The sequence below is a fragment of the Ambystoma mexicanum genome, chromosome 7p, assembly GCF_040938575.1.
Source record: "Ambystoma mexicanum isolate Mex_15411 chromosome 7p, UKY_AmexF1_1, whole genome shotgun sequence".
Taxonomy (NCBI): domain Eukaryota; kingdom Metazoa; phylum Chordata; class Amphibia; order Caudata; family Ambystomatidae; genus Ambystoma; species Ambystoma mexicanum.
Window position 1 is genome coordinate 269302633 of NC_090939.1, and position 26578 is coordinate 269329210.

The following is a 26578-nucleotide window of genomic DNA, read 5'->3' on the forward strand; positions in this document are numbered from 1 at the left end:
AGCCTGCTGTGGCACTGCCTGGCCTATATGGTTCTTGCGCTTTGTCCCGTTCCGCTTTGTGGGGGCTCCACCTCTCGAGGGTAGCCAGTGCCTTCTTACGATCGATTTCGGTCACGGGCCACTCTTGCGTGCCCCTATCATGCCGTGCATGCTGGTTGCTACTGTGCCAGCTCCCAGGCCCTGATGCTGCCCATCCGCCTTTGGTTATGTCCGGCAGTTCTTATTCCACGCCCTATGCCCCTCTTTTCGATGGTGTTCGTGGGCCAGCGGACTTCTGCCGCCGATTGGATCCTTCTGGAAGCTTCCCGTTTTCTTGCACTCCCTCAGAAGTTGCGCACTTCATATTAGCCATTGGTATTGGGGCGTGCAGCACAGCAATAAGTGTCTCGCTATATAATTGCCATGCGCAGGCCAGCATCCTCATGTGTGCGCCCTCTCATTCTGCGGCCCCTGTATCCTCTCAAAGTGCTTCCCGGGGCGCCAGCTGCTATTCTGTTGCAGCTCACGTGCGTCTTGAGCAGCGTATGAACTGTGCCGCGGTCCGCGCCTCCTTCACAGCTCCCGCAGGTCCCTCGCTCTGGGTAGTCGAGCGAATCTCCTCAGCTAGTCGCCCCGTTCGCATGGGCTGCCCGCACCCTCTTCTTCCTTCGTCTAGCGACTGGGCTGCTTCGATGCCAGGTGTGCAGTGCAACAATGTATCTCGCTGCTTCTATATTCCGCGTGCAGTTTACTCAGCCGCAGTTGACGTCTGCTTCTTATTCCACACGCTGCGCGCACTCTGCCAGCCTTCGTCCACCGTGGGTTTAGTGGGCCTGCTTCAGCTTCTTGTTCTAACACGCCGGCCATTTTGTATAGAGTGCCGCTCCGTGGCTACAAACTTTCAGTTGATCTTGCCAATCCTCCTGTAGCCATCAAGGGCTCAGCTCTTCCTTGAACTTGCCCCACGCCTTTACACATCCAATAGTGTATTTCTGAGCATGATTTTCATGCAAGATCATGTCGGATCGTCAGGATCAGCTCGGAAGACACGTCCTACTCCATGGCCCTCTAGCCACGCCCCCCAGTGCCTCAGGTTAATGGCTGCCAGCATGGCATCCGTGTTGGCTTGACACAGGTGCAAGGACGCGTTGGAATACAGCTTCTTCCCGAACGCCTGCAAGATCTTCTCCTCCTTGCCTAGCAGCACGGCAGAGGAGGCGGCTGAGGATGTCTGAGGCTTGGAGTACAGTGATGCCGCAGAGATCACCAAGGAGTGTGGCTGAGGATGGTCCGATAGCAAGAGTGTTTCCCCCTTTATTGGCCTGTACTTGGCGTCCCGGTGTTTATTCACCAGCTGGCTGGATGGGGCATGAGCCAACCCTTCTTGGCCAAGGCAACTACGTCCTTCTGCATCGGGATGCCCGTTCTGGCAACCGGACATAGCGTGAGGACTTCTGCGAGGACCCCCCTCTGTGGTTGCTCGACCTCAGGCTGAGGAATGCCCAAGTACTCTGCCAGCCCTGCCCGGCGTTCGTGGAAGGCTTTGGCTGAAGACAGTTTCTCGGGGTCCTCCTCCTCATCTGTGTGCACCTGTGGATCCAGAGGGTCCGACAGCAGAGAGGGAGTGCTAGGAGCCGGGGGCTACGGTACTGGGACTGGAGCCAGAGGCTTCGGTGGAGGCTGGTGCGGAACCGCCTACACAATCGGTTGGGGGGCCGGAGCGGGCTGCTTAGGTTGAACAGGGACCGGAGGAGCCTGTACTGGTGCCTGAGGCACCGGCGGGACAATTGGAGGGAGCAAGTCCCTGATAGTGTCCCTGAGGATGACTCCCATCTGTGAAGATTTCATGAGCCCGAGGAACTTTTTAAAGAACATGTCCTCACAGGCTGGATTGGAAGTAGGCGATATTGACGGGGTAGCGGGCGGCTGCTGGAGCCAATGTGTGCCCTGCCCATATGGATGCAGCGGAACCTGCCTTGCGCAAAGGAAGGATAAGCTGTAGGCCACAAACCTGGTTGACACCAGTCGCACCTCGACACGCGGTCCTCCCGTCTGCCTTTCCTGTAGCAGCCGCAGCCGGATGTCTGGATTTTCTGGTGCTGCGGCCATCTTGTTGAGCTGCCTTCCACGTGCCTGTGTCGTGTTGCACGGCTCACTGGGCCCCGCCCTGTCCAGGACTCTTGAGTGTGGATCATGGGGCCTACCCTGTTCCTCAGGCCTAGGCCCGGTAGGCATTATGCCCTGGGCAGATCTGCCGGTAGAACAGTGTAACGGCACCCCCTCGGACATGATGCCGGTACTAAGGTGAAGACCCGGTAAAAGGACCTTCCGGTCCCTCAGCACCCTCACCGGGAGGATCTACAGATCTGTCGGCCTCTCTGTCGGTAGCTGATACAGCCTTGGTACTTGTGCTGGTACGAGGACCTGGGCAGTCCCTCCCACGGGGGCGAGTCCTTGGAAAGGAGTCTCCCTTGCGGGGTGCACTGGAAAAGAGCGGCCTTAACTTGGGCTTGGATCAATGATAGACAGTCTTTTAGGTCCTCTGGAGGCGATCTGTGGAAGAGCTCCCTCCACGTGGCCAGTCTGTTCTTCAGAGACCTTGAGGAAAGCGCGTTGCACGCGGTACAAGCTTGCCAGCCATGGTCAGAGCCAAGGCACCGTAGGCAGAGGGCGTTGGGGTCTTTCGTCGTGAAGAGCCCGTTGCAGGATGGACACCTGCTGAACCCTGTAGAAGTCGACATTCGCCAGGGAGAAGTGTGATGTCTGAGGACTGAGTACCTGAATGATAAAAAGACAAAAAAAGACAAAGAGAAGAAGTATCCACGCATGGAATTACATGGCCGAAGCCAAGCCCAGGAGGGCTGGTGAATTCGGCCTGTTCCCGTCGATGCAGAAAAGGGGAGTGGGGTGTGGTGCCGGAGTCAGGGCCGCGCATGCACCCAGGGCCGCACCCCTGTGCGCCTCTAAATTTAAAGGGGAAGAGGGTTTTTTCTGGTGAAAAAGGTTCCGACTCCTGCCCCTGGTGAGGGACGCCCATGCAGTATGGAGGAAAGGGGACAGGACGTAAGAGTAAGAGCACAACCCTAGCATTGGAACCTTGTATTTTGGACAATTATTTTGCTTCGCTTTTTATTACCAGAGAGACTGGGAACTCTTCTGTTGGTTGAAAACACAAAGAACACTTTTACATTTGAGAAGAGATCATCCTTGCACAGTTATTTTAGATTATTCGTATTAGGGAATAAAGTATGTTTTGGGACATGACAGTGACAGGCATTTTAGTTTTAGACTTCCTGACAATTTCACTAGTTTCCTTTGAAGCAGGGAAATCCCTGTTAGATTTAGGGATAGAGAGACATTTTAACAACCCTTTTTTAATTAATGAAATTTTATACTAAAAAATAAGCCACCATTGTGTCCGAGCCTTACTTCTGCACCCTTACACTCTTTAGGACAACTACCTGGATTAGAAGGATGTCATTTGGCAGATAGGTTACCAATGGTAAAAGGCTCAGGCAAAACTTGAATAATAGCATCTTTTGTGGAGACTGGTTATCCAGTTAAAGAATAGCTCAGGACCACAAACTGCTTTAAGCAACATATCATCAAATGTTATTGACCCACCTAAACATGGGCCCAAAGTTCCACTCTTTATAAAGTCACTACTTGTTCGTGAGTTTTATAATGCCCACAGATGGCAAAATCGGGTTTCCCCCAAATGTATGTGAAAACCGTTTGGATTTAAGTACAATGGCTATGCTCTAGTTGGTGAGTTCACCCGCCCGTCAGCAGTGTCATGGATAACTTTATACTCAAGTAATCAAAATTATTGATGTGAAGAATATTTTCCCCAATGAAAGGAATACCATCTTATGTGGTCCCCTTTAGTGGCATACCATTGATGATGTTTTGAAGAGTTTACCACTAATTTCGGATCATCACAAAACAAATGTAATGTATCCAGTTGTTTTTTTGATTCCCAGAGGGATTTTGAAAATAAAACATCTGTATGCATTAGTATTCCCACCTTCTTTCACCCAATTCTAGGTGCCTCCCACTGTTTCATCCACAATGCTATCTCATGTAAGTACATTAAAAAAGAAGTCAGGCAAGCACACAAGCCTGTCTCACCCAACAGCAACCTGAAAGTGCTCTGTGCATTCTCCTCCCTTTACAAGCCTAACCTTGGCAGTAGTCTGTTAGGTAGAAACCTGTGCAGTTCCCTTAGGGACCACTGCAAAAAGTTTAAGACTACATGTGTTAGCATTAAACCCAATTGGTAGCAGTCTGTGCCACCCAGATTTACCTGGTAGCTGTGGCTGGGCAGTCAGACTTCTCTCAAGAAAAGTTAGGCAGTATGTAGAGTATACACAAAAGGGCTGGCTCAAAATACAGTAGTACAAGCAAACACTGACCAGAGCTTGGGTATAAAAGTATATAATTATTTATTTAAAAACACACTTGTAAAAATACACTGGCACTAATATGTCAAGCAAGTTCAAACACAGTCACTAGAAATATATACATCTCCCTATTTAATTATTTCACAAGTCTAGGTTAAGACACCACTTATTTAGCAAAACAGAGGTGAGCGCGTAACCATAGATGGCATTCCAATAATTATTTAAAAAGGGAGAGAAAAGGCAGAAATAGGAAAAACACACAATACCAACACTTTTAAAGAACCACAGCAAGTCAAGAAAGGCAGGGTGTACTGTAGAGCAAAAGGTCATAAGCCAGGCCCACTCTTGGAGAGCAGGGCGGAATGTGCCCAAGATCACACAGTGGAAATGCAGTAAGAGTCTTTGAAGGAAAGTCAAAAAGAAGTCGGATCAAGATAGAAAGGTAATGTTAACGAATCCGAGGTCACCCCAGAATAGAGAGTCAAGGATTTACGGGACACCTTGAACAGTCTGTTACAAGGGAGACCAGGCGGGACACAGTACCTGAATTAGTGAGAAAGCTCCAGCGGGGGCAGTTGTTCCTGGCAGCGGGTGCAAGTCTGTGCTTTGTCCAGGGGAAGAGAAGATCTTGACGTGGAGGAAAGCTGAAGATCGTTGCACTGCCAGGGAAGAAACCAGCCGCTGAGTTTCCCGGTTAAAAGGTACTACCCTTTTATTCGCAGTAGTGGTGAAGCGTGGCTATCCAGCTGCCGGGGTGCTTGGCACGGGCGATTCGACCACGAGACGATCCAGGGAGGCGAAAAAGGCGAACTGGTTGGTCCCACCAGCTCAAAGGGAAGAAGACTCTCCCGAAAGAAGATCTTCTCTGTCGTCAGGAAAGTGGTGAGTTTCGTACAGCAGGGCTCCACCGGTGGTGTCGTCGTTGTAGATGGCTCAGCTTCTCCCCTCTTCGAATTCTTTAGGTCCTGTGGCGAATTCTGAAGTTCCAGTCCCCAAAGCGCTGATTTTATGCAGCAAAACCCCCATTCATCAGCCTGTCAATCAAACATGCTAAGTGGTTAGCCGGGCGGCTCACCAATGGGCCAATCACACAAGAGTGCGACTTGAGTTGCCAAGGCAACTCAGTCCAGGGTGCCTATTCCCCCCCTCCCACACATCCTGTAGACCCAGACAGAGTGGCACCACTTTTGGAGGCTTCTGTGCATAAGCCCGCCAAAAGTGGAACAAAGGGCTCGACTTGGGTTGGAGTTACAGAGGCGAACACAAACGCCATTTTAAAACCGAGTCCTGGCAAAAAGACCCAACCGGGGAATAAATATTAAATAAATAACACAGCGGTATCGTTAACATTGCACCAAAAAAGTGGTGCGTTTAAAATGAATGGGAAAATACCATAGGAAATATTCTGGTGGAATATTTCGCGTGGTAACCACTGCCACCAGCCAGAAACTCGACAAGAGGGGACTGGATAGTGCGCCCTTGAAAAACAGACCCAGGGGCAATCGAATTACCCCTACCAGTACTTCCACAATATGATGGTTTGTACTGGTTCTGTTCACAATTTAAGACTAGTAAAGTCAATGGGGACTTTACATGCCCTGGGAGACAGTAGTCAGTCCCAGGGTATGGAGTCTATGTTTGGGGGTCACTATGAAACCCCTGTGGTACTGCACTGAGGGTGCTGTGTAACACACATACTAAAAACACATGAAGCCCTATGGAGTAAAAGACCCCATAGCCCATAAAACACATTACAAAGTCAAAGGACATTCTCAAATCATGCCCAAGAGTGGGAGAAAAGAGTCTCACTCTTAGCAGGAGAAAAAAATAAACCCCAAAAATCCAGCAAAACTGCTGGGGGACTCACTAGGTTTGGGAGATTAGCCTTTACAGAGAATTCTCCCTAAAATTCTACTTATATAAATGCTATAAAATCTGAATAGTTTCCAAAAGCACTCAAGAGACACCCACATCCTTTAAAACGGCAAAAAAACTTGTCCCCCATCTACACATTAAACATGGTTCTAAAATCTACAAAAAACATAAAAAGATACAGTTTGTTTTGCATCACAAACGTCTCCACTTGTGCACATAAAAGCTCCATGCAAATCAGTATAAATCTTATTTTCTTCCTCCCAATCATTAAGGTATACCAAAGTAACGACCATAAATCTTTAAAGGGATACCCAACAAAGAGAGGGATTATTCGCTGGGATAGGGCCGGTATGTTCACGATGAATCCAGTGTTCTTTCGTGTTTGGTTCTATGTGGTGGGGGCGAGTAGCTCCAAATGTTTGCCTGCCATTTCCGCTTTCGCGGGATTCGTTCTCTTAAGTGCACTCCTCTCCAGTGAGCATGTCTTGGCGAGCATGCCGGACAGTTGTGGTTTGGTGGGTGGCGTTGCTGTTTTCCAGTTAATTATTGGTAGTTTGTGTGCTGCAAAAAGCGCTGTGCTTATGAATTTGCATGTGAGCGGGTGTATGTGCCAGTCTCTATGGTTGGCCCCAAAGAGCATGTCCTCCGGGGACATTGTTAGTTCAGCGTCTGGGAAGTGGGTGGAAATCTGTTCTAGCACTTTTTGCCAATATTGTTTAATTATTGGGCATGACCATAGTATGTGTCCCATTGTGCCTATTTCCGCACAACCGCGCCAACAGAGTGGAGAGGGTGTCAAGCCCATTTTGTGCATCTTAGACGGTGTGTAGTAGAGGCGTTGAATGATTTTAAACTGAATAGCTCTATTTTTTATGTTCAATGGGATCCCAGGGATGGCTTCGAAGTAATGCTATATATCCACCTCCCCACTCCTCGCCCCCCTCTCAGAGTGTCAAGTTCGAGTGCTCATGATTTTGCGAGGGCGGAATTCCTGCCTATGTTGTGGGAGATGGCCATGGAGTAAAAAGTACAGAGGCGGGGTGTGTTTCTATCTGCCGCTCCAGCTCTAATTCGCAAGGGGCTGGGGAGGCTTGTTTGGAGGCTGCTGTAGTGTAGCATATACTATACATATACTTCATCTCAGCATATACTGTGCTATATTTCAGCCACTGTCCTGCGTGTAGGTTGAGGAGTTCCCCGCCCTCCGTGAACGTGTGTATTTGGGGGCCATTGCATAGGTCAAGTATTATCACCTGTGCCTGGTGGGTGTCCTGTTGTGGGTGTAGCTTGGGCTTGTGGTCAAGGGACATGAGGGTCTTGATTCGGCATCCACATGGGTGCCAGCTTCGTGTTTATGCCCTGTAGGGTGCAGAGTTTGTGCCATTGATTTATGGTCGGGCCCATGACGGAGTGTGCTTTGAGGTGCTGAGGTACTTTTGTTGGAGGGATGGCAAGGACGTCTAGAGGTGTCAGTGGGGCCATCTGGGTCAATTCCACGACTTTCCAGTCAGAGCAGTCATCTGTGTTTAACCACCGTTTGACCCAGCCAATCTGTGCTGCCTCATAGTAGCTGCGCCACGATGGTAAAGCAAGGCCACCGTCTGCTTTGGACGCCATAAGGGTCCGCGAGTGGACCTGCGCTTTCTTGCCCCACCAGATACATTTGGTAAGCGCCAGATCTAGTGTTCTGTACATTTCTGGGCTGGGAGGACATGTTAACATCGCCAGGTAGATCAGTTTGGGCATCGAGTTCATCTTGACGGCATTGATCCCGCCCGTCAGAGATAAAGGAAGGGCGTCCCATCTTATAAGGTCCGAGCAAATACGCTCAATCGTGTGTGGGTAGTTGAGATCCCTGAGGTCTGCAATGTGCACGTTAATGTTGAACCCCAGGTATTTGATATAACCTGTCTGTAACCTAAATGGAGCTACTCCTCCCGGATCCCAGGGAATGTCCGGCCGTAACAGCAGGATCTCCGATTTGGCCCAATTGACCCGATATCCAGCCATGGGCCCGTACTGCTGCAAGAGGTGCCGCACTCAGGGGAGGGAGGTGGGTGTATTGCCTATGTATAAGAGAAGGTTGTCAGCATATAATGACACCTGATGTTCCACCCCCCCTTCTCCAGAACCCCTGCCACCCGGAGTCCGTACGCAGTTTCACCGCCGCCAGTTCAATAGACAGAGCATAAAGCAAGGGCGAAATAGGGCAACTTTGCTGTGTAGCCGAATAGAGAGCAAATGGGGCAGAGGTAAGGCCGTTGGTGGTCATGGTCGCCTCAGGATTTGTGTATAATAGGGGGATCATGTTGTTCAGGGACGGGGGCAGGGGAAGACCATAATTCGCGAGATTGAGGAACATAAAGTCCCACTAGACTTTGTCAAATGATTTTTCGGCATCAATTGTGAGGATAGTGTCTCCCTGTTCTGTCTCATCCGTGATAACATGCAGCAACCGGTGTACATTGTGCCCCGAGCACCGCTTCTGAATAAAACCTATCTGGTCGGCATGTACCAGATGTGGTAGGATCAGTTCTAATTTCTGAGATAGGCATTTTGCTAGCACCTTTGCATCAGCGTTTATTAGCGAGATAGGCCGGTACGATCCACATTCGTCCGCTGGTCTCCCTTTTTGATGAAAAACTACAATGTTAGCGACAAGTAAAGATTTTGGGAGCCGGCCTTTCTTAATCGCCTCCGAGAAAACCTTGTGAAGTTTAGGTGCAATGTCGTTGGCCATAGCTCTGTGAGGTCTATCGAGATCCCGTTGGGGCCCGACCCTTTACCCGGATTAAGTGCGTGGATCGCCCGTTGAACGTCCGCAATCGACAGTGGGGTATCTAGCGCCTCGTGTTGGGCCGGAGTGATTGTGGGTAGTTGGATCGATTTTAGGAAGCCCTGGATCGCCAGTGGTGAGATTGTGTTAGGCTTTGAATACAGGTTGGCATAGAATTCAGCGAATCTGGCACGGATATCCGCATTCCCTACAATTACATTCCCTTCCCCGTCCCAGATGGAGGCGATTGTCATAGTCGCCTTGCGTTGTTTCAAGGCGAGTGACATAAGGCGCAAGGGTCTGTCATTCTCCAAATAATACTTTTGAGACCAGTTTGAGAAGAATTTCTGGGCTCTAAGGGTCGTAATCTCTTAAGTCAGTTCGCAGGGCACTGAGCTGGATAAACGTTTGTTGGTCCGGTGTTTTTTAATGTAGTTTCTCTTGAGCTTTCAATGCGGTCGTTAACTGATTTTCCCCCTTGCGCCACTATTTGAGTTTGTGTGCCCATCTGGAGATACATTGGCCTCTCGTGAAAGCCTTAAATGCGTCTCTACATGCGAGTGTGTTATATTCGGGGCTGATATTTGTTTCCCAGAACTTGATAGCATCCCCTTAATATGTTTGACAAAGTCCGGGTATGCTAGGGCCCTCATATTTAGCCGCCAGGTTGGGGGATTTTGAGACTCGCGTGGCATGGATAATTTAATCTCGATGGGTGCGTGTTCGGAGATGGTAATAGGGAGTATAGCGTATTCGTCCACCATACGTAGCGCCGTGTTTGGGGCCAGCCAGTAGTCTAGCCTTGAGTAGCTCTAGTGTCTGTTTGAATAGAAGGTGTCACCTCTGTGTGTAGCATGTGTGAGCCTCCACACATCTTTCAGATCTAGATCCATGACTAGAGAGGTGAACGTGGATAGTTTCTTTGGTCTGCGTGTGCTCGGGGGCGGGAGGGGTGGGGGTGGCCCAAGCCCCGTCTATCCATGTCTGGGTCTAGGTCTAGGGCTATATTCAGGTCTCCCCCTATCAGGGTGAGCTGTCTCATGAACGGTGTGCAGGCTGCAAAGGTTTGAGTAGGGAGGTGAGCCTTCGGCAAAGCCTCTGGGGAGGGGCTCCCACCAATGTGCGGATTCCGGCAACCTTCGGTTGAAGTGAGGCCAGCAGGGATCGGCTACCCGCAGTCGCACATCTCTTCTATTATGCCTGATCTGCAGGGGCGGGCGGGAGCAGTCCCGCGCATCTCACAGCACAACATTCTAGGCGGTAGAAGGCCCATTTCGGCGGCAAGTGCAGTTGACCTCATAACGTTTACATCCATGGCTCATATTTTCGGGGCCAGTCATGCTGAGGTTCGGCTTCACTTTTTTGCATCATTCCAGGGGTTGGAGAGGGAGATATCTGTATCACGGCAGCAGGCTCGCACGGAGCTTCAGCAACTTGCAGCCATCTTCGTTCTGGCTCTCGAGCGCCCCCCAAATACTTGGTTCATTCTGACAAAAATATATTGAGGTATTATTACCAGGTGATTTAGCTTCTTTCTAATAATTGAAAACAAGGAAAACATCACTCCCACAAAAGCTCAAACCAATATTAGAGGGCTCACAATCATTAGGCAAATCAAAACCCATTCAAGTGTTTATATCAATCAATGGTCTTGGGCCCACAAACAATGAGCTAAAGTGAACCACTTCTGCGCTCGAAATTCTAATAATTTGGGAATGATCCATTTACCAGAAAAATATCTAAACCCAACATGACAAATTGAATATGGAGCACTTACTCTCACCAAACGAAACTAACACATTGTTGGAATGGTTGGGTTGCATAAGATGCATGTTTTGAATTCGATTAACTTTACAAAAGAACATTAAATTGTCAAGTAGTTTACTGAGAAAAAAAAGAAACAACGGAAAAGAACTAAAGTTTTGCACTCTCTTCTTCAACACTGCACAGCTCCAGAAAAAAACATTTCTAAACATTATCCATCTCAGGAGTTGCACACAATCACACTGCTGAGAGACTGAATAACACTCATTAATAGGACAGCGATGCATTCATCACGTAAGAGTAGGATACACTGTGTCAGCTACCGAGGTGAACTTCCAGGAATAGTTACTGGTTGGTGCTCTGGCATGTGTGGCTTAGCTGAAATTGCCTAATCTACTATAAACGCACTTCCCTTTTTTGAGGCAGCTAGAAACAATTTTCTGGACACTGTATTCAGCTTGAGTTTGTCAGTGATGTGCAGTCACCTTGATTATTAAACACAATGAACATCTGTGGATTAGAAAAACAAATCTACACAGTACCTCTTACAGTATGGGTATCTATACTTTCTTCTTCTCGTGATCGTAGAATAGTTGGCAGAAATAAAGAATGCTGAGTAATCATCATGTGAACCATTGGCAACGGGATCAATGCTTGACTCTCCTTCACATACAGTATGTGGATGGCAACCTTAAGTGTTCTTTGAAAATTACAATCCCTGTAGTGATACCTTTAAAACATGAAAAGAAAGCATCATTAGATAAAGACATTTTTTGTAAAATAGGTTGCAGCTTACAGCTTCAAAAAAAAGGATAGGATCAGTTATTTCATTGAGCAAAGACAGCATCACACACCAATATAAAAAAGAAGTGGAAACAAGGAGAAGGCTTAATAAAACATAGGACTGCTATGATTGTGTTTCACTATTGGTGTACAGGGAATGTGGTTATTTGGCAGTGTGACAAAACAAATGTATTTCCAGTGCATACCCTGCTGCATTAATTACTTTATTTAAACCAAAAGCTGCCACTGCCACCATGACATTCATTCATATAAACAATAAATGTACTGTTCTTATATAGCAAAAAAGCTATAGGATAGCTCACCTGCAACGTAGCTCAGCTGCAACGTGCTCACCTTGGAAAAAAGACAACACGAAGCAACACAGGTTCTATCCCCGGTCCTGCGCTTAGAAACCTCTGGTTAATAAGCGTGTTATAAATACGCAACAGACATATTGCTGTAATAGCGCCTTGATGCCCCCGGGCTGTGGTAGCGCTTAAAAAAAAAATGTAAGTAAAAAAAGATTCCAACCAATGCAGTTAATATCCCATCCCTAGAACGTAGTGGGAATAACGGAAATAAACAAGCTGCAACAAACATTGCATTCCCCTGTGGGATCTAAATTAAGACAATTTAACATTACATACATATCCAAAGGCGAACATACTTCCTTCTACATTTATATCAAACCTGTCACTTGCATGAAAACACCAAGTCCAAACAATGTATCCTATTCTAAATAATGCCTTTTTATCCAACATTTATATATTTCGAAGTGACCATCAATTTGCAGATTGGCACTACTAACTCCCAAGTTCCACAAGGAAAATGAGGACCAAATAATGTTTGTCATAACTTTCTCCCAGTTGAGTAGCCACATCAGAAGCTTCGTTAAAACACAATGGCTACTGTTGGGAGATTTGGGTGTAGAAAAGGAACTGCCAAGATAGGCTTTTAAAAAATAAATGTAACATAAAAAAATATTTAGTTAAAGCAAACACACATAAAAGTCAGAGTCTACCAAAAACGGTTGTTCATTAACTATTTGGTCATTGCTGTTCATGTCGTTTAACATCTAAAACCTTACCAATTGTGGAATATAACAAATTGGACTTTAATGATTCCAAATGTCAGGTAAAAAATGTGATCTATTCTATAAGATGTCCATCTAGGAAGATCTACAAAGGTAAAACATCCAGACGGGAGGAGTTCATATTGTAGCACACTGGGCAAGATTCTGCAACAAATATTTGGCCACAGCAATGGTTCAACATTTTGTTGAAAAGGGACAACCAGAAGACACAATGCAATGTTTGATTCTGGAAAGCATCAAACAAGGATCCAAGAATGTGGACTTTATGCTGAACAAAATGGAATCCATTGGATCACAAGAGTCCAAAGTAATGTGACCAGTTTGAATGAAATTTTGCAAAGGTGCACATTGATCTAAAAAAAGTGTAATGAAAACGTTTTTTTTTCCCCCAAATCACTGGTTAAACAACCGTTTGATCTGTTAGAATTAAAGCCCTATAATGGGGTAGTATACAGTTGAGAGATCAAAAAGACTGAGGAAATAGCAGAAACTTATTTTGAACAGTTTGTTTGATGTTTTTTAAAAACAGATTGATTTAATGTACCCCGGTTAAATATATGTCCACTTTACCAGTGGTAGCAACATACAATCCATAAGGGCGGGCATGAAAGCATATAGGCATTTCCACAATTCAAGGTCTGAAAACGACACTACACGCATACATGACACTTACACGTTGAACGTTACACAGTTATTACATCGGAATGGCGCTGCAGAAAATGCAAACGGCCTGTAAATGGACCAGCAGAGAGAAAAGGAATTCGAAGATCTTTCAACATTCACAGGTAGCACTATTTCGCGGAGTGTAGGGCGGAGTGTGTTCTGGTGTTTGCTTGTGAGACACGCTGTATTTTTCTCCGACTAGATTGTACCTGCAAGAACGTATTGTCACTGGCCCTTTAAGTCGACAGAAGCATTATAACAATTAAGCCAGCGCGCAGTGCGGTGCGCGGAGTGGGGGCCAGAGTGCGTTCTGGAGTATGTGTTAACAGGAACAAACCATATCAAGGTAATATTTCCATCATCCTTGATACCAACACAAACGCGTGTGCATTGTTTTTGCCCTGGCTGAGCAGTCGCCTAGCTTACACTACCTCCTCTTCCTTTCTACTTCAAACCCAACCATATCGACAGCTTTCCTCACGCTTTCTCCATTACCATCTACTCTGTTGAAATTTGCGAAGTTTAACATGAACGATGCCAGGAAAAGTAACTAACAAAACCCAGACACACAACATTAGAATAGGCAAGTCCTATGGAAAGGGGCCAATACGGCATGATGATACAGACACAAACGATTTGCTTAAATACCGCCAGAATACCGACTCGTTCCGCGGTTGCCGGGAACATGAACAAACCACTAAACAAGTCTTCTCCAATCAAACGTACAGACTATCACCCTTCACACGATATTCCCAAAACTGCTAAAAAGAAGGTCGCCGCTGGTAATTCGGCGGTTTATCTGAATGACTCAAAGTAAGATTTTGGGGACACTGACAATAATGCACTAGCGCTATGCTACTCTTTGCAAGACGCTGTAGCGGCGTGTATCACGACAGTGCCACCCGAGGAAGACCCTGAGCCTCAGGCCTCAAGTAACAAAATTATAACTGTATTGGTGCACCTGAGTCCCTCCGTTTCTCAGGCCATTTCCCAGTGTTTTGAGTCTCTGGCCCCCAAGGGCTGACGCTAAAACTGCCTCAGTGCATACTAGCCTGCGGCTTCACATGAAATTTCTCAGTGGTTGTCCACCGCAACAAATCTCTTTTCAAGTTCTACGCAGGCGTCAGCCAGAGACTCAGACGAAGGCCAGAACTGAACTTGCAATAGTAGCACAGTAGATTCTAACAACAGCAATAAATCCACTGAGGGTATAGTCCATTTTGCTGTTAAGATATTGCTCAACCTTTGTGGAGTCATACTGGACGAAGTTCAGAAGCAGGGCAACATAATTACCTCACTTGATCAAAGACTTAAAGGTGAGGGAACTCTCTGTCGATGTATCACAAGCTCTATCCCAGTGGCGACAGTTGTCTCACCAAATTAAAAAGTCTTATACAAAATGCAACTCTTGTTCCTACTGGACACAAAGTCTCAGGAAGATGAAAATTCTGATCTTACGATGTATATGACAAGAAGGGAACGACGTTTGGCTAAACGTGCAAGACTGCAAAAGCAAGCCAGTTGGTTATTAGGTGACGGCATCCATGTTGTACAGCAGGAGATGGCAAATACAGTGCCTGCTGTAATTTCAGCACACAGGGTCAGGCCGTCTCTGCAAGCTGAACAAGGGCCGACCTTTGTGTTGACACCTTTGTCGGTACCTTTGCCCTCTACTGTACCAAGTTGATACACCCTCACCTGCTGTTCACATTCTTTCTGAGACAGGCTCAAAAATATTCACGATCGGACGTCGACCATCGACATTTACTGAAAAACATACTAATAGATCCGATCTGCTGAACGTTTGCAAGAACATTCCAGCAGTGCATGGCTTATCTTCAGATTTCAGTTTTGTGGAGCCAGTGGAACTTAAAGGTGGAAACTTTGTGAGTGCATTATCCTACGGCAGAGGCTACATCTCATAAGCTTACATGAAAGGTTGTTCCAAAACGCTGGTTATGCTGTTCATTGCCTGTCTCATCTGTGTCCTATAAACCTCTGGTATCGCCCATTGAGGCTTCTATTTCGACCAGAATGGTTACCATGTTAATGAAAGAGACAGTGTCTGAAGACTCTATGGGCTGGGAATGGTTTAAGACATTTGTAATGCAACAGTTGGTAGAGGCAAAAAGAACCTTAAGAATAGCAAGTTGGAGCACTAGAGGCCACAGGTATTTTCTGGATTCGAATGTTTCTCTTGCCCTCTTCCTTGAGTACGATATGGTCTTTTAGCAAGAAACTTGACTTGCAACCAAAATCCATATTGAGGGTTTCACCTTGTTCCAGCAATTGGCTTCCAAGGGCCCCTGTGGACGCCCCTTTGGTGGACTAATTGTTGGGATAAAGTATAATGTCCCATTAAAAAGTGTGAAATTGATTACCTGTACTTGCAATGTTGTGGCTATTGAGGCAGTGGTAAATAGGTTAGGGGGCATATGGCCTTGCTCGTGATTAATGTCTGTGTGCCACCTGACAATGAATTTGGAAATAATCCACAAAACCGTTGATTTTATTTGTACCACTTGGCTTTCAACTGCTGGTCAGGATTTCATTCTGTTAGGTGGGGACTTAAACACAGGTTGTAGAGATCACGACGTGTGTCCCACCTACAAGTTTGTTCAGCCGGTTAGCACTATGGCAAAGCAGTGCAGGAACAATGGGAAGCAATGGGTCGACTTTCTTAAGGAGTGGGACTTGCTGATGTATAATGGCAGAACACCAGCGGACTGTCCAGGACAAAGTACTTGGTCAACGGTGAAAGAATCCTCTACCCTATACTATTTCTTCAGGAGTAATACCTGTACCGAGAAAGTCTTGTCCCTTGAATCCCGACGGACCGACTTCAGTGACCATTCCATTTTGTCACTTACAATAGCACACAGGTTGCGACAAGTGGAGAAATGGGGGGTGGGAGGAGTGTTTGGATGTAAACGATGGCGATAATAGGATCTGTTGGACCCCTACAAATATAATTAAGATATCTCGATCTTTTAACCAACTGCTTATGTTTGAATGGGCCGTGGTTGACGCTTATAGTGTGAGCAAAATAGGCGAATGTTTAAAATCGCTTGCATTTGAAACAGGTTTGGTCAATCAACGATATCCAACCACCAGCAACATGAAACACTCAAATGGCTTTGTTATTGAAATCCGCGATGGCAAGCGCTTTGTGCGCAGACAAATAAGAAGAGCCAGAGGTAGGGAGTGCCTGGTCTGGGAAAAGGAGGCAAAAATCTGAAGAATTAAACAAGAATATAAGAACTGGCTGAGGAGAAGGAGGTTCTCTGTCCACAATATCCAGTGGCAGCAAATGTTTGTTGCGCTTTGCAGCGGTCCGGCGTGGTCAATCTGGCAATTGCTGACTAAGGCAAAAAGGGGACAATAGACACTGTACGTTACATCCCATCGCTGAGCAAAAATGGGTAGAATATATGCAGTCCAAATATGTAATCACAACATCAGTGTACACTGATGTAAACCAAGATTCCCTATGGCCTCTACACCCAAGTACTGAAAATATGTATTCAGCTATCGTACGGCTAAGGGATCACTGGCACAGGACCCAACGGTATGTTGAACGCTGTACTTAAAGCCGACCCCAGGGCGTGGACCAAGATGATAAAAAATGTATTTGATAAAGTCTGCAGAGAAAGAAAGGTACCAATAACACGGCAACAGGCTATCCTGCTGCCTAAATATAAAAAAAGGAGACAGAGAATGTCCAGAGAATTACAGATTACTTTCCCTGCTAGATGTCCCGCGGAAATTGTTCTCCATCTTTGTCCTGCACGCCCTACAAAAGTGGGTGGACGAAAACAATATATTACACTTTACGCAGACTGGTTTCGCCCTGGTTCGGCAACTACCCATAACATCAGGTTAATGGACATGTTGATACGTGAGGCTGCTATAAAGGGAATCCTGTATTATAGCTGATTTATGTGGACTTAAGTGCAGCATTTGACACTGTTAATCATATCCTCTTATGGCAGAAGCTGCGAACGTTGGGTTGCCCAGAGTGGTTATTATCCATCATATCCATCATAATCCACCTCCATCCTAGCACTAGCGTACAGGTGCGACTGGACAATTCTGCATCATTGTCGGCTTTTGTGGAGCTAAACAGGGGGGTCAGGCAAGGATGTGTAATGGCCCCCTGCTATTTAATCTCTACTTAGCCGATCTTACCCCACGATTGATGTTGCTTGATCGTACTGTTAGTGGGGTCAAGAACAAATTCAGTGACCTCAATGAATATGCACGTCTGAACGATTTAATTACGAGCAAGAAGAAAATGATGGTTGTGTCTGGGAATAAGATAAATTGGGTTAATTTGGGAGTAGATTCCCATAGTATTGAATATGTTAATAGCTACCCATACCTAGGACTGGAATTAATGGCCAGCAGGGATTAAAATGCTACAACGGATGGGAAGAAGTGAAAAGCCAGACAGCTCACATTCGCAATTAACAGATTTTTGAAGCAGACTGCCGGATATTCAGTTGAAGGGATGATTAAGCTCTATAAACATAGTTTTACCTAAGCTATATTGTATGGGCTAGAAGCCCTAGCTATGAGGGATCTGATTTGGTTAAATGTCATAGAGGGCTTCTTCTGGAGGGACCTCGTGGCTTTACCACCCATCTACTCTTATGGCCTACCTACGCTTGGAACTCAGACTGGTTTCCTTAAAGAGCCAAGCCCCGATACGAAGAGGTACGCTTTACATTAAATCTAGATCAGTGCCCAAGTGCCCGCTGCTGGAATCCATGGGTCATATCCATGATTCTGTAGCACCTTGTCGTCCCAGAATGTGCAATTTTGCTAAGCTAAACGTGGAGTCCTTCTCTGCCATTGAGTGGTTCCCTGATTTTAAATGTGGTACACATTTTGAAATATTTAAGGCAATAATTAAGAACAAGATGGAGCAATGGGGAAGGACAAATAACCATACCCATTTACAAACTTCGAACAACTATAAATATGTCTCCAACATTACTCATCGGTACCTTATAACACAGCAGTATCTTATGAAGTGCCCTAGCCCGGGAGTATGGACTTTGTGTTGCAACTCCGGACCAATCAACTACCTGTAGTGGCGTTACAAGGTGCTTATATTAAGATACCTCTAGAATTGAGAACATGTTGCATTTGTAAAAATCAGGACAGTATCGAAAGCCCAAGGCATTTACCAACATTGTATCCAAAGCTGGGAACTACCTATATAACAACACTGGGTCAGTTTGTGGGAAACTATGATGCTATTAAAACTGATGAATTCTGGGGTTGTTTAAACTCACTCTGAATCAATGCACATAGCACCATTTCAAACCTGTGTACCGTGTATGCACATTGTGAAAAGCCACAGGGTGTTTCACAACGTAGTCCCCGGGGATCCTGTACTCAGGTGGCCAGGGAAAGGCCATCACTCTTGGACCCTGACCCCGGGAGTGTACAAGCGAGGGAGGATCACCTGAGTACGGGTTCCTCTCGGAGAAACACCTGATGGCGAGGCATGGTATCCCCCCTATTTCCACAACCCATCTAACCCCCATCCCTGATTACTTTATGGGGAACTACAGCTCCCATAATTCCTCCCCACATTACATTGGCAACACTAATGAGCAGAGGAAGTGGAGCAGATTACCTCCATTGATGTACAATGGCTCTGTCCCTGTAATGAGGACAGGTAGAGTAAGGCATGTAGTCTTAACTGTATACACCTGCCACCTGTTAACACTCCCATGAAGAAGATTAAAAGGTGTTGTGCACGAGCACACAGTGAGCGGGGCTGGGTATGAGAAGGAGCAGCTCTGTCGGAGCGGATGGGAACCAGGCGATGGAAGTCGGAAGGCTGAGGCACTGATCTGCAGTTACGAAGATCGAGGGAAAAACCAGGCGAGAATCCCCCACTTACGGGAAGCTGTAAGCGTTCGGAGACTGAAACTGAGTGGGCAGAAAGAAACCTTCAAGGTACTTGGAAAGCAACCCGCAACCCTCCCAGATGAACTACAGAGTTGGGGAGGAGCAGAGGAGGCGTTGGAGACGGCCTTGACTGCTGCAGGAGGAGTGTTGATGACAGAAGGCTGATTAACACAACCAGTTAGTTAAAGAAGGCATGTATTTTTCACACACCTTGTTACTGCGCCACAGTTATATATAAACAAAGTTCCAAAGTCTGATGTATTGGTGATCCAAATAGTTTTGTTTATTGGCCCTTTCTGATTACAAGTGTTTCGGCATTATCTATGCCTTTATCAAATCAGGGCATATCCTTCGGCGTTTTTCATATATGCATGGTTGCAGAAATGGTGAATGAGTACTGGGGTAAATCCCATCTGACAATGTTTGATTCTTGCGGGTCGCGCCGTGTAAGCTGAATTTCTGAATTTTAAGAGGAATGGATACAAGGTAACATAGTGGTCCTGAGGTGAAATCGCACATTCGAAAGTCTCTGTGAAACATTCCGAGTTGTTTGGGAATCAAAATCCAAGAAAGCAATCACGATCCCGAAAGAAAGTTGAATAAGTGAAATATGTGAACACTGAATATGCGAAGAGGGCAACATATATGAAATCCTTGCAGTTTCGGAAGTCTTGCGAAAGTGGAAAAGACATTTGAGATCAAATGTGGGGAAGGGAACCCCCATGAGGCGAAAGACAGGGTGAAGCCCGTACAGTAAATAAAGGTCAAAAGTGGAACTGTATATTTGCTGCGAGGCAGATGAAGCCTAAGGAAGTGATTTAACTACCAGAAAGTTCAAGCCCAAACCCGAATTGTTGAATGTTAAACTATACCAATAAGCCAAAGTGTGCAAGACTCAAAGAACTGTGCCATCCACCTATACTTTTAAGGCAACTCTCTAGACCGTGTGGTGCTGAACGTGGGGAAGGGAGTTGTTATTTAAAAGTCATTCTAACATTTCTTTTGAGACACTATTTTCCTTTTGCATTTCCTTAACACATTTGTCATTTGTAGAAGGAGGGCCAGGTTAGGTTTTATTAGTATATGCCTTTTATGTTGACTAGACTGACTGGGACTGTTTGTTATTTATTTAATGGTCGAGATTACTCCAATTCTAGAGTTAGGGCCGGTTAGGAATTCTACCAACCCAACCAAATTACCCAATAAAGGTTGTATTCATTGTTTTTGTGTCTACTATTGATACCATGACTTCCTTACCATACTTAAAGGTATACAGACTATAAGCATCAAAGTAGCTGTAATTTATTAATTATATCAATTGCATCTTACATTTTCTCTCAAACAATATATATGTATTAGTTTGTAAATATGTTAATGGTAATATTGTAATAATGTACTACTGTTTTTAGGATAATTGTGTTTATTGTGGATTCAAATTTGATATAGTGACATTTCTTTGTAAAGGTTTTTATGAATCAATACAAACAAATAAATACATACATACATAATACTTTTTCTATCTGTTACCATGTGAAGTAGAGAAGTGATTAGCCAGGGGATTGGATTTCAATTTTGTGGGATCGCACAAAATGAAGTGCCAAACAGGACGAGCTATCTCGTCCTTGGCTACAGGAACGTAATGCCAAAGACAAGATAGCTCGTCCTTAGCACTTAAGGCGTTGAAGCCAGACTGGCGTAGCCACACGTGGCGCTTGACTATGGTCCCTTCTGCGATAATTCTGCCCGCATTATCTGCAGCGTCAAGGTTATTTTTAAGCATGCAGCTGGAGGTTGTTTTGCTGTCACCTGCTACCAGGATTATTTGTGACTTTAAAGGTTTGTGAGCAGAAGCTATTAGGGTAGTTATTTTGTCCCATTTGTGGCAAATATAGCTTGCCAACAGTGTAGAATTGTTGGCGATTCTAGTATGAAAAGCTGCCGAAGTCGCTACCTTCCTCCCCATGGTATAGAGCTTCTTGCTCTCCTTGTCTGGGGGTGCCTCTGAAGAGGCTAGTGGTGTACCCGCCGTTGTACGTGTAGTTTTAACCACAAGCGAATCTGGCTTAAGCTGGCCCCTGATATAGAGTGGGTCAGACTGCACTGGACGGAAACGTTTTTTCTACTCGCGGGTTTACTGCCTGTGTCTGGTTGGGTGTCTCCAGGGAAGGTTGAATCCTTCTTTGGACAGACTGTAAAATTGGGATGAATTGGGTGGCAGCCTTCTTGTCTCCCAAAATATCCTCAACAAAGTCTTTGTCTAGCTGAGTTTCTTGTGTCTGGATACCAAAGTGTTCAGCTGCTTTGATTAGCATGCTGTTATGGAGAGGCTGATTATCCACTGGCGAATCAGCCACGGGTGTGTCCTGATGAATTGGTGAGGCCATCAGCATCGTAATAATGATCAGATTGCTGGTAGTCTTCATTATCACCTTCAGTGTCTGTATGGACGTCATACAGGTGATCTAGTACTGGTTGGACTGTACTGAACACGGGTAGTGACTCAGGACAAGCTCTTTTAGCTTGGGGCTGGGAGCTGGAAGCCTCAGTAGTAGGAGGTGTAACCTGAAAATTTTGTTAAGCCTCAAGTGCTTTTGCCGCCGGGTGTCGTCCCTGCAACAGAGCCGCCGGCCTGTCTTCCGGGGTTGGGGGCCTGCACTTGGGAACCTAAAGATTCCCCATCGCCCTCGCCGTCCGAAAAGGTGGCGACGCTGCCATCACTGGAAGCTCCCTCCACGTCAATGACGGCCTCGACCTGCATTGCGTGATGGGCCCAGCACTTTGTTCTTCGGTCTTTAAGAGTTTTGGTTTTGAAGAGCTTGCAGGCTCGACAATGCCCCTCGTCGTGATCGCGGTTTAGACACAGGTTACACACACATTGCTTGTCTATCCACAGGAATTTTTTTATTGCACGTATGGCAACAATTAAATGGTGTTCTATCCATGTTTAAGGGGAATGGCAGCCAGGTGAAAATGGGAAGGGGGGAAAAATGCATTGTACAGTGAACCCCCCTCCTCCCCACTCTCCCTACTGTAAGGGCCCAAGGTTGAAAGGGTCTGTCAAATCTTGCATTAGTCCGACGGTTGTCTGTTCCATCGCGTCGATGAATTTGTCGCAGTTGGTAAGGAAAAGGACAGAAAGAGTATATTATTTTTAATTTGTCATAAGCAAATGGCATTACCCAAAATGAACTCCCCGATAAGCGTCCGCATACGCTGGCGGAATAAAACAATCAAAGGGACCTCGACACGTGATGGACCATTGGTATAATGGACGTCACACCAGGGATAGTATTACTGGCATGCCCGGTCGACGTCCCTTTTCGAGTTTCGAAAACAACAACTGTAATACTGTGCAGCTCCCACTGGATGTCGGCCTTTGCATAGCATGTGATCTAAGCAGATTCCACCAGCCTCAGAAATTACTCACCGTAATCATATTTCTGATGCTTGTATCTGCTTAGATTCACATGCTGTGCATAGGCCGACATCTAGTGGAAGCTGCAGAGTATTACAGTTTGTTTTTCGAAACTCAAAAATGGGCGTCGACAACGGGCATGCCAGTAATACTATCCCTGGTGTGACGTCCATTATACCAATGGTCCATCACGCGTCGAGGTCCCTTTGATTGTTTTATTCCGCCAGCGTATGCGGACGCTTATTGCAGAGTTCATTTTGGGTAATGCCATTACTAGGGCGTGCCATTAATACTATCCCTAGTGTGACGTCCACTGTACCCATGATCCCTCACGCATGTAGGACCCTCAGATTGTATTTTTTCTGACATGAGGTAGCATGAGGAGAAGCGCGAGTACAGATAATCAAAGCAGATAGAAAGAAAGGTAAGACTACAAGCATCCATGCGCCTTCTCTCAGAGGGGAGGAAGGGTGGGTCGCATGTGAATCTAAGCAGATACAAGCATCAGAAATACGATTACGGTGAGTAATGTATCCCTTCTGAGGCTTGTGGAATCTGCTTATATCACATGCTGTGCATAGATTAGCGAGCAGTACCTGAAGAAGGAGGTGGGATGTGAGAAGGGTCATGAGCAAATAAATGTCTTAGAACCGCTTGTCCCACTTGGGTATCTGTCTTGGAATGGGGGTCAATGCAGTAGTGCTGAGTAAAAGTGTGAATAGAGCTCCAAGTAGCTGCTTTGCAAATGGTGTCAAGGGGGACATTTGCAATGAAAGCCAGAGTGGCCCCAATGCCTCTTGTAGAATGGGCTCTTGGCGTGAAAGGCAGAGTTTTTTCAGAAAGGGAGTAACACAGCTGGATACAGTTAATAATCCACTTAGAGATGACACCTTTAGAGACGCGATCCCCCCTCTCTGCCTGTAGTTACAGAGACAAACAGTTGGTCTGTTTTCCTTAGCGGTCTGGTCTTGTTCACATAGTAGAGGACCACCCTACGCACATCTAGGGTGCATAGTTTCACCTCAGACGAGCTCTGTGGGTCTTGGAAGAAAGCCGGAATCTCGATGGACTGGTTCACGTGGAATTTAGAAATAAACTTAGGTGAGAACCTAGGGTGTGTGCGTAAAACCAGTTTATCTTTATGAACTGTAAAGAAAGGATGTTGCACTGACAGAGCCTGGATTTCACTGACCCTTCTTATAGATGTAATAGCTACTAAGAAGGCCGTTTTATAAGTCAGGTGTTTGAGACTGCTTTTATGCATGGGCTCGAAAGGGGGGCCCATGAGCTCAGATAGCACCACATTAAGGTCCCATCCTGGTGGTGGGTTTGAAATAGGAGGGTGAAGTCTCTTTACTCCTTCCATGAAGGCTTTAACTACTGGTACTTTCCACCACGACACCTTGTTATGGGAGGTCGTGTATGCTGACAGAGCTGCCAGGTGCACCTTTAGTGAGTTAAAAACCAGTCCTGCATCCAGCAGGTGGAGCATGTATGTGACAATAGTTGAAGGAGTGCAATCAACCGGGTTGATTTGTTTATTTTGGCACCAGATAAATCTTTTCCATTTGTCAAAGTAGCAGTGCCTCGTGTTTGGCTTCCTAGATTCTTTTAGGATGTCCATACATCTCTGTGGTAAATTGAGATGCCCAAACTCTATGACCTCAGGAGCCATGCTGCCAGGTTCAATGAGTTGGGTTGAGGATGCACCTTGTGCCCTTGGTGCTGGGACAGTAGGTTGTACCAGCCTGGGAGCCTGATGGGTTTGCACACTGCTAGTCTGCGTAGGTGTGGGAACCACGGTTGTCTGGCCCACATGGGAGCAACTAGGACGAGCGTCATCGATTCTCTGTTCATCTTGTTGACCACCTTCCTGATGAGGGGAGTTGGTGGAAAAGCGTATGCAAACATCCCTGACCAGTTCATCCACAGGGTATTCCCATGGGAGTCTGGTTGGGGGAACCTCGATGCAAATCCTGGGCATTGTCTGTTTTCGCTTGTGGCGAATAGGTCTATAGTGGGGGAACCCCACTGAGAGAAGATATCTTCTACGATTTCTCTGTGTAGACACCATTCGTGTTCCTCTGGAAGGGAGTCTCTGCTCAAAGCATCCGCCAGAGAATTGAGGTCCCCTGGAACATGTTGAGATGACAGGTAGATGTTCCGTTTGAGTGCCCATATCCAAAGTTTCTGGGCAAGCTTGGACAGATTTGGCGAACGAGTCCCCTCTTGCTTGTTCAGGTAGAACATGGCTGTAGTGCGGTCCGTCCGGATCTGCACTGACAGATCCTGCAGGTAGGGTTCGAACGCTTGATTGTTGGTTAGTTGGTTGATATGATTCCTGGCCACTGAGTGAGACCAGAGACCTTGAGCTGTGTGGTGGAGATAGTGAGCTCCCCACTCTGTCAGGCATGCATCGGTTGCGACTACCGCCTGTATCTCGGGATCGTAAAAGGGTTTCCCCTTGGACAGATTTTCTCTTGTCCACCAGTGAAGGCTTTGTATAAGTGTTGGCGAAACGACCACTAGATCGTCCCACTGACCACTTGCCTGAGACCACTGTTTCGCAAACCATTCCTGCATGGGACACATGCACAGGCGCACGTGGGGGACCAGGTAAATACATGACGTCATCATGCCCAGCAAACGCATTGCTTTGCGTACCGTTATCTGGCGACCGGCCTGATAATGCAGAATTTGCAGTAGTATATTCCGAATTTTTTCCTCGGATGGAAAGGTCAACCCCTCTTGGGTGTCTAGGATAGCTCCTAGGAATTGTTTGGAGGTGCTTGGCACCAGACTTGACTTCTTCTCATTTATTGAGAAACCCAATTCGAAGAGGAGGTCGATCGTCCTTTGAATATTTGTTCAGCAAATTACTGGAGTCTCCCCCGTGATGAGCCAGTCGTCCAGGTAAGGGTACACCGGGATTGCCTCCCTGCATAGGTGTGTTGCCGCCACCGCCAGTACCTTGGTGAATACCCTTGGAGCCGAAGCTATTCCGAAGGGCAGTACCTTGAACTGGTAGTGCCGACTGTCCTCCTTGAAGCGCAAGTACTTTCTGTGCGCTGGAAATATGAAAATAGGCATCTTTCATGTCCAATGTTGCCATGTAATCCCCCTTTTTTAGGAGGGGGATTTGAGTAGTCATGCAAAATTTTTGGGGTTTGACATACTTGTTTGCAGGCCGTAAATCCAATACTGGGCGCATTGTCAAATCTTTTTTTGGCACAAGGAAGTAAGTTGAATAAATACCCTTGTTTACCTGGTGTCCCGGGACGAGTTCTATCGCATCCTTTGCTAGCAGATTGACCATCTCCTCGAGGAGGATCTTCTGGGGGTCCAAAGAATGTATTTTTTGTCGTAGAGGATGGTTCCGGGGACGCTCTAACAGTTCTATGCTGTACCCTGCGGATACTGTGGACAGCACCCATCTGTCTGATGTGATCCCTTACCAAGCTCGGGTGAAGTTGGAAATGCATCCCCCTACTGGGGTTGCGTGAGAAGGGACCCTGAACGGAGCGTCACTGTTTTGGTGGAGGCGTGCCGCCGCCTCTACTGGGGCTGCCTCTACCTTTACCACGTCCTCTTTTATTACCCCTGCCATAACTCTGGGTAGACTGCTGGTTGTTATTGTTCCATGGTGTACCCTGCCCCTGGGAATAGTTAGATCCTCTCTGGGAATTTTGTCCGCGTGGGCGACGAAAATTGCCATTCCCTCTTTGATTAGGGGGTTTATTGGTTAGTTGGCCTAGGGATTTGATTGTCTCATACTCATCCTTGGCAAACAGATCCGTCTCCACCGGTTTATCTAACAATGATTCTTGGGTTTCAGCCTTGAATCCAGACTGCTGTAACCAAGCGTTTCTCTTGATACCAGTCCCTTCTGCTATCAATCTGCC

At 46.4% G+C, this 26578-nt stretch overlaps 1 protein-coding gene across 1 annotated transcript in view; it reads right to left on the reverse strand.

Annotated features, from left to right (window-relative positions):
- Positions 1-26578, reverse strand: part of URB1 (URB1 ribosome biogenesis homolog) — a 2274827-nt gene that overhangs the window by 654091 nt on the left and 1594158 nt on the right. The window contains exon 26 of the mRNA XM_069636341.1: positions 11340-11527. Coding sequence (XP_069492442.1) covers positions 11340-11527 — 188 coding nt within the window. The remainder of the gene's footprint in view (positions 1-11339; positions 11528-26578) is intronic.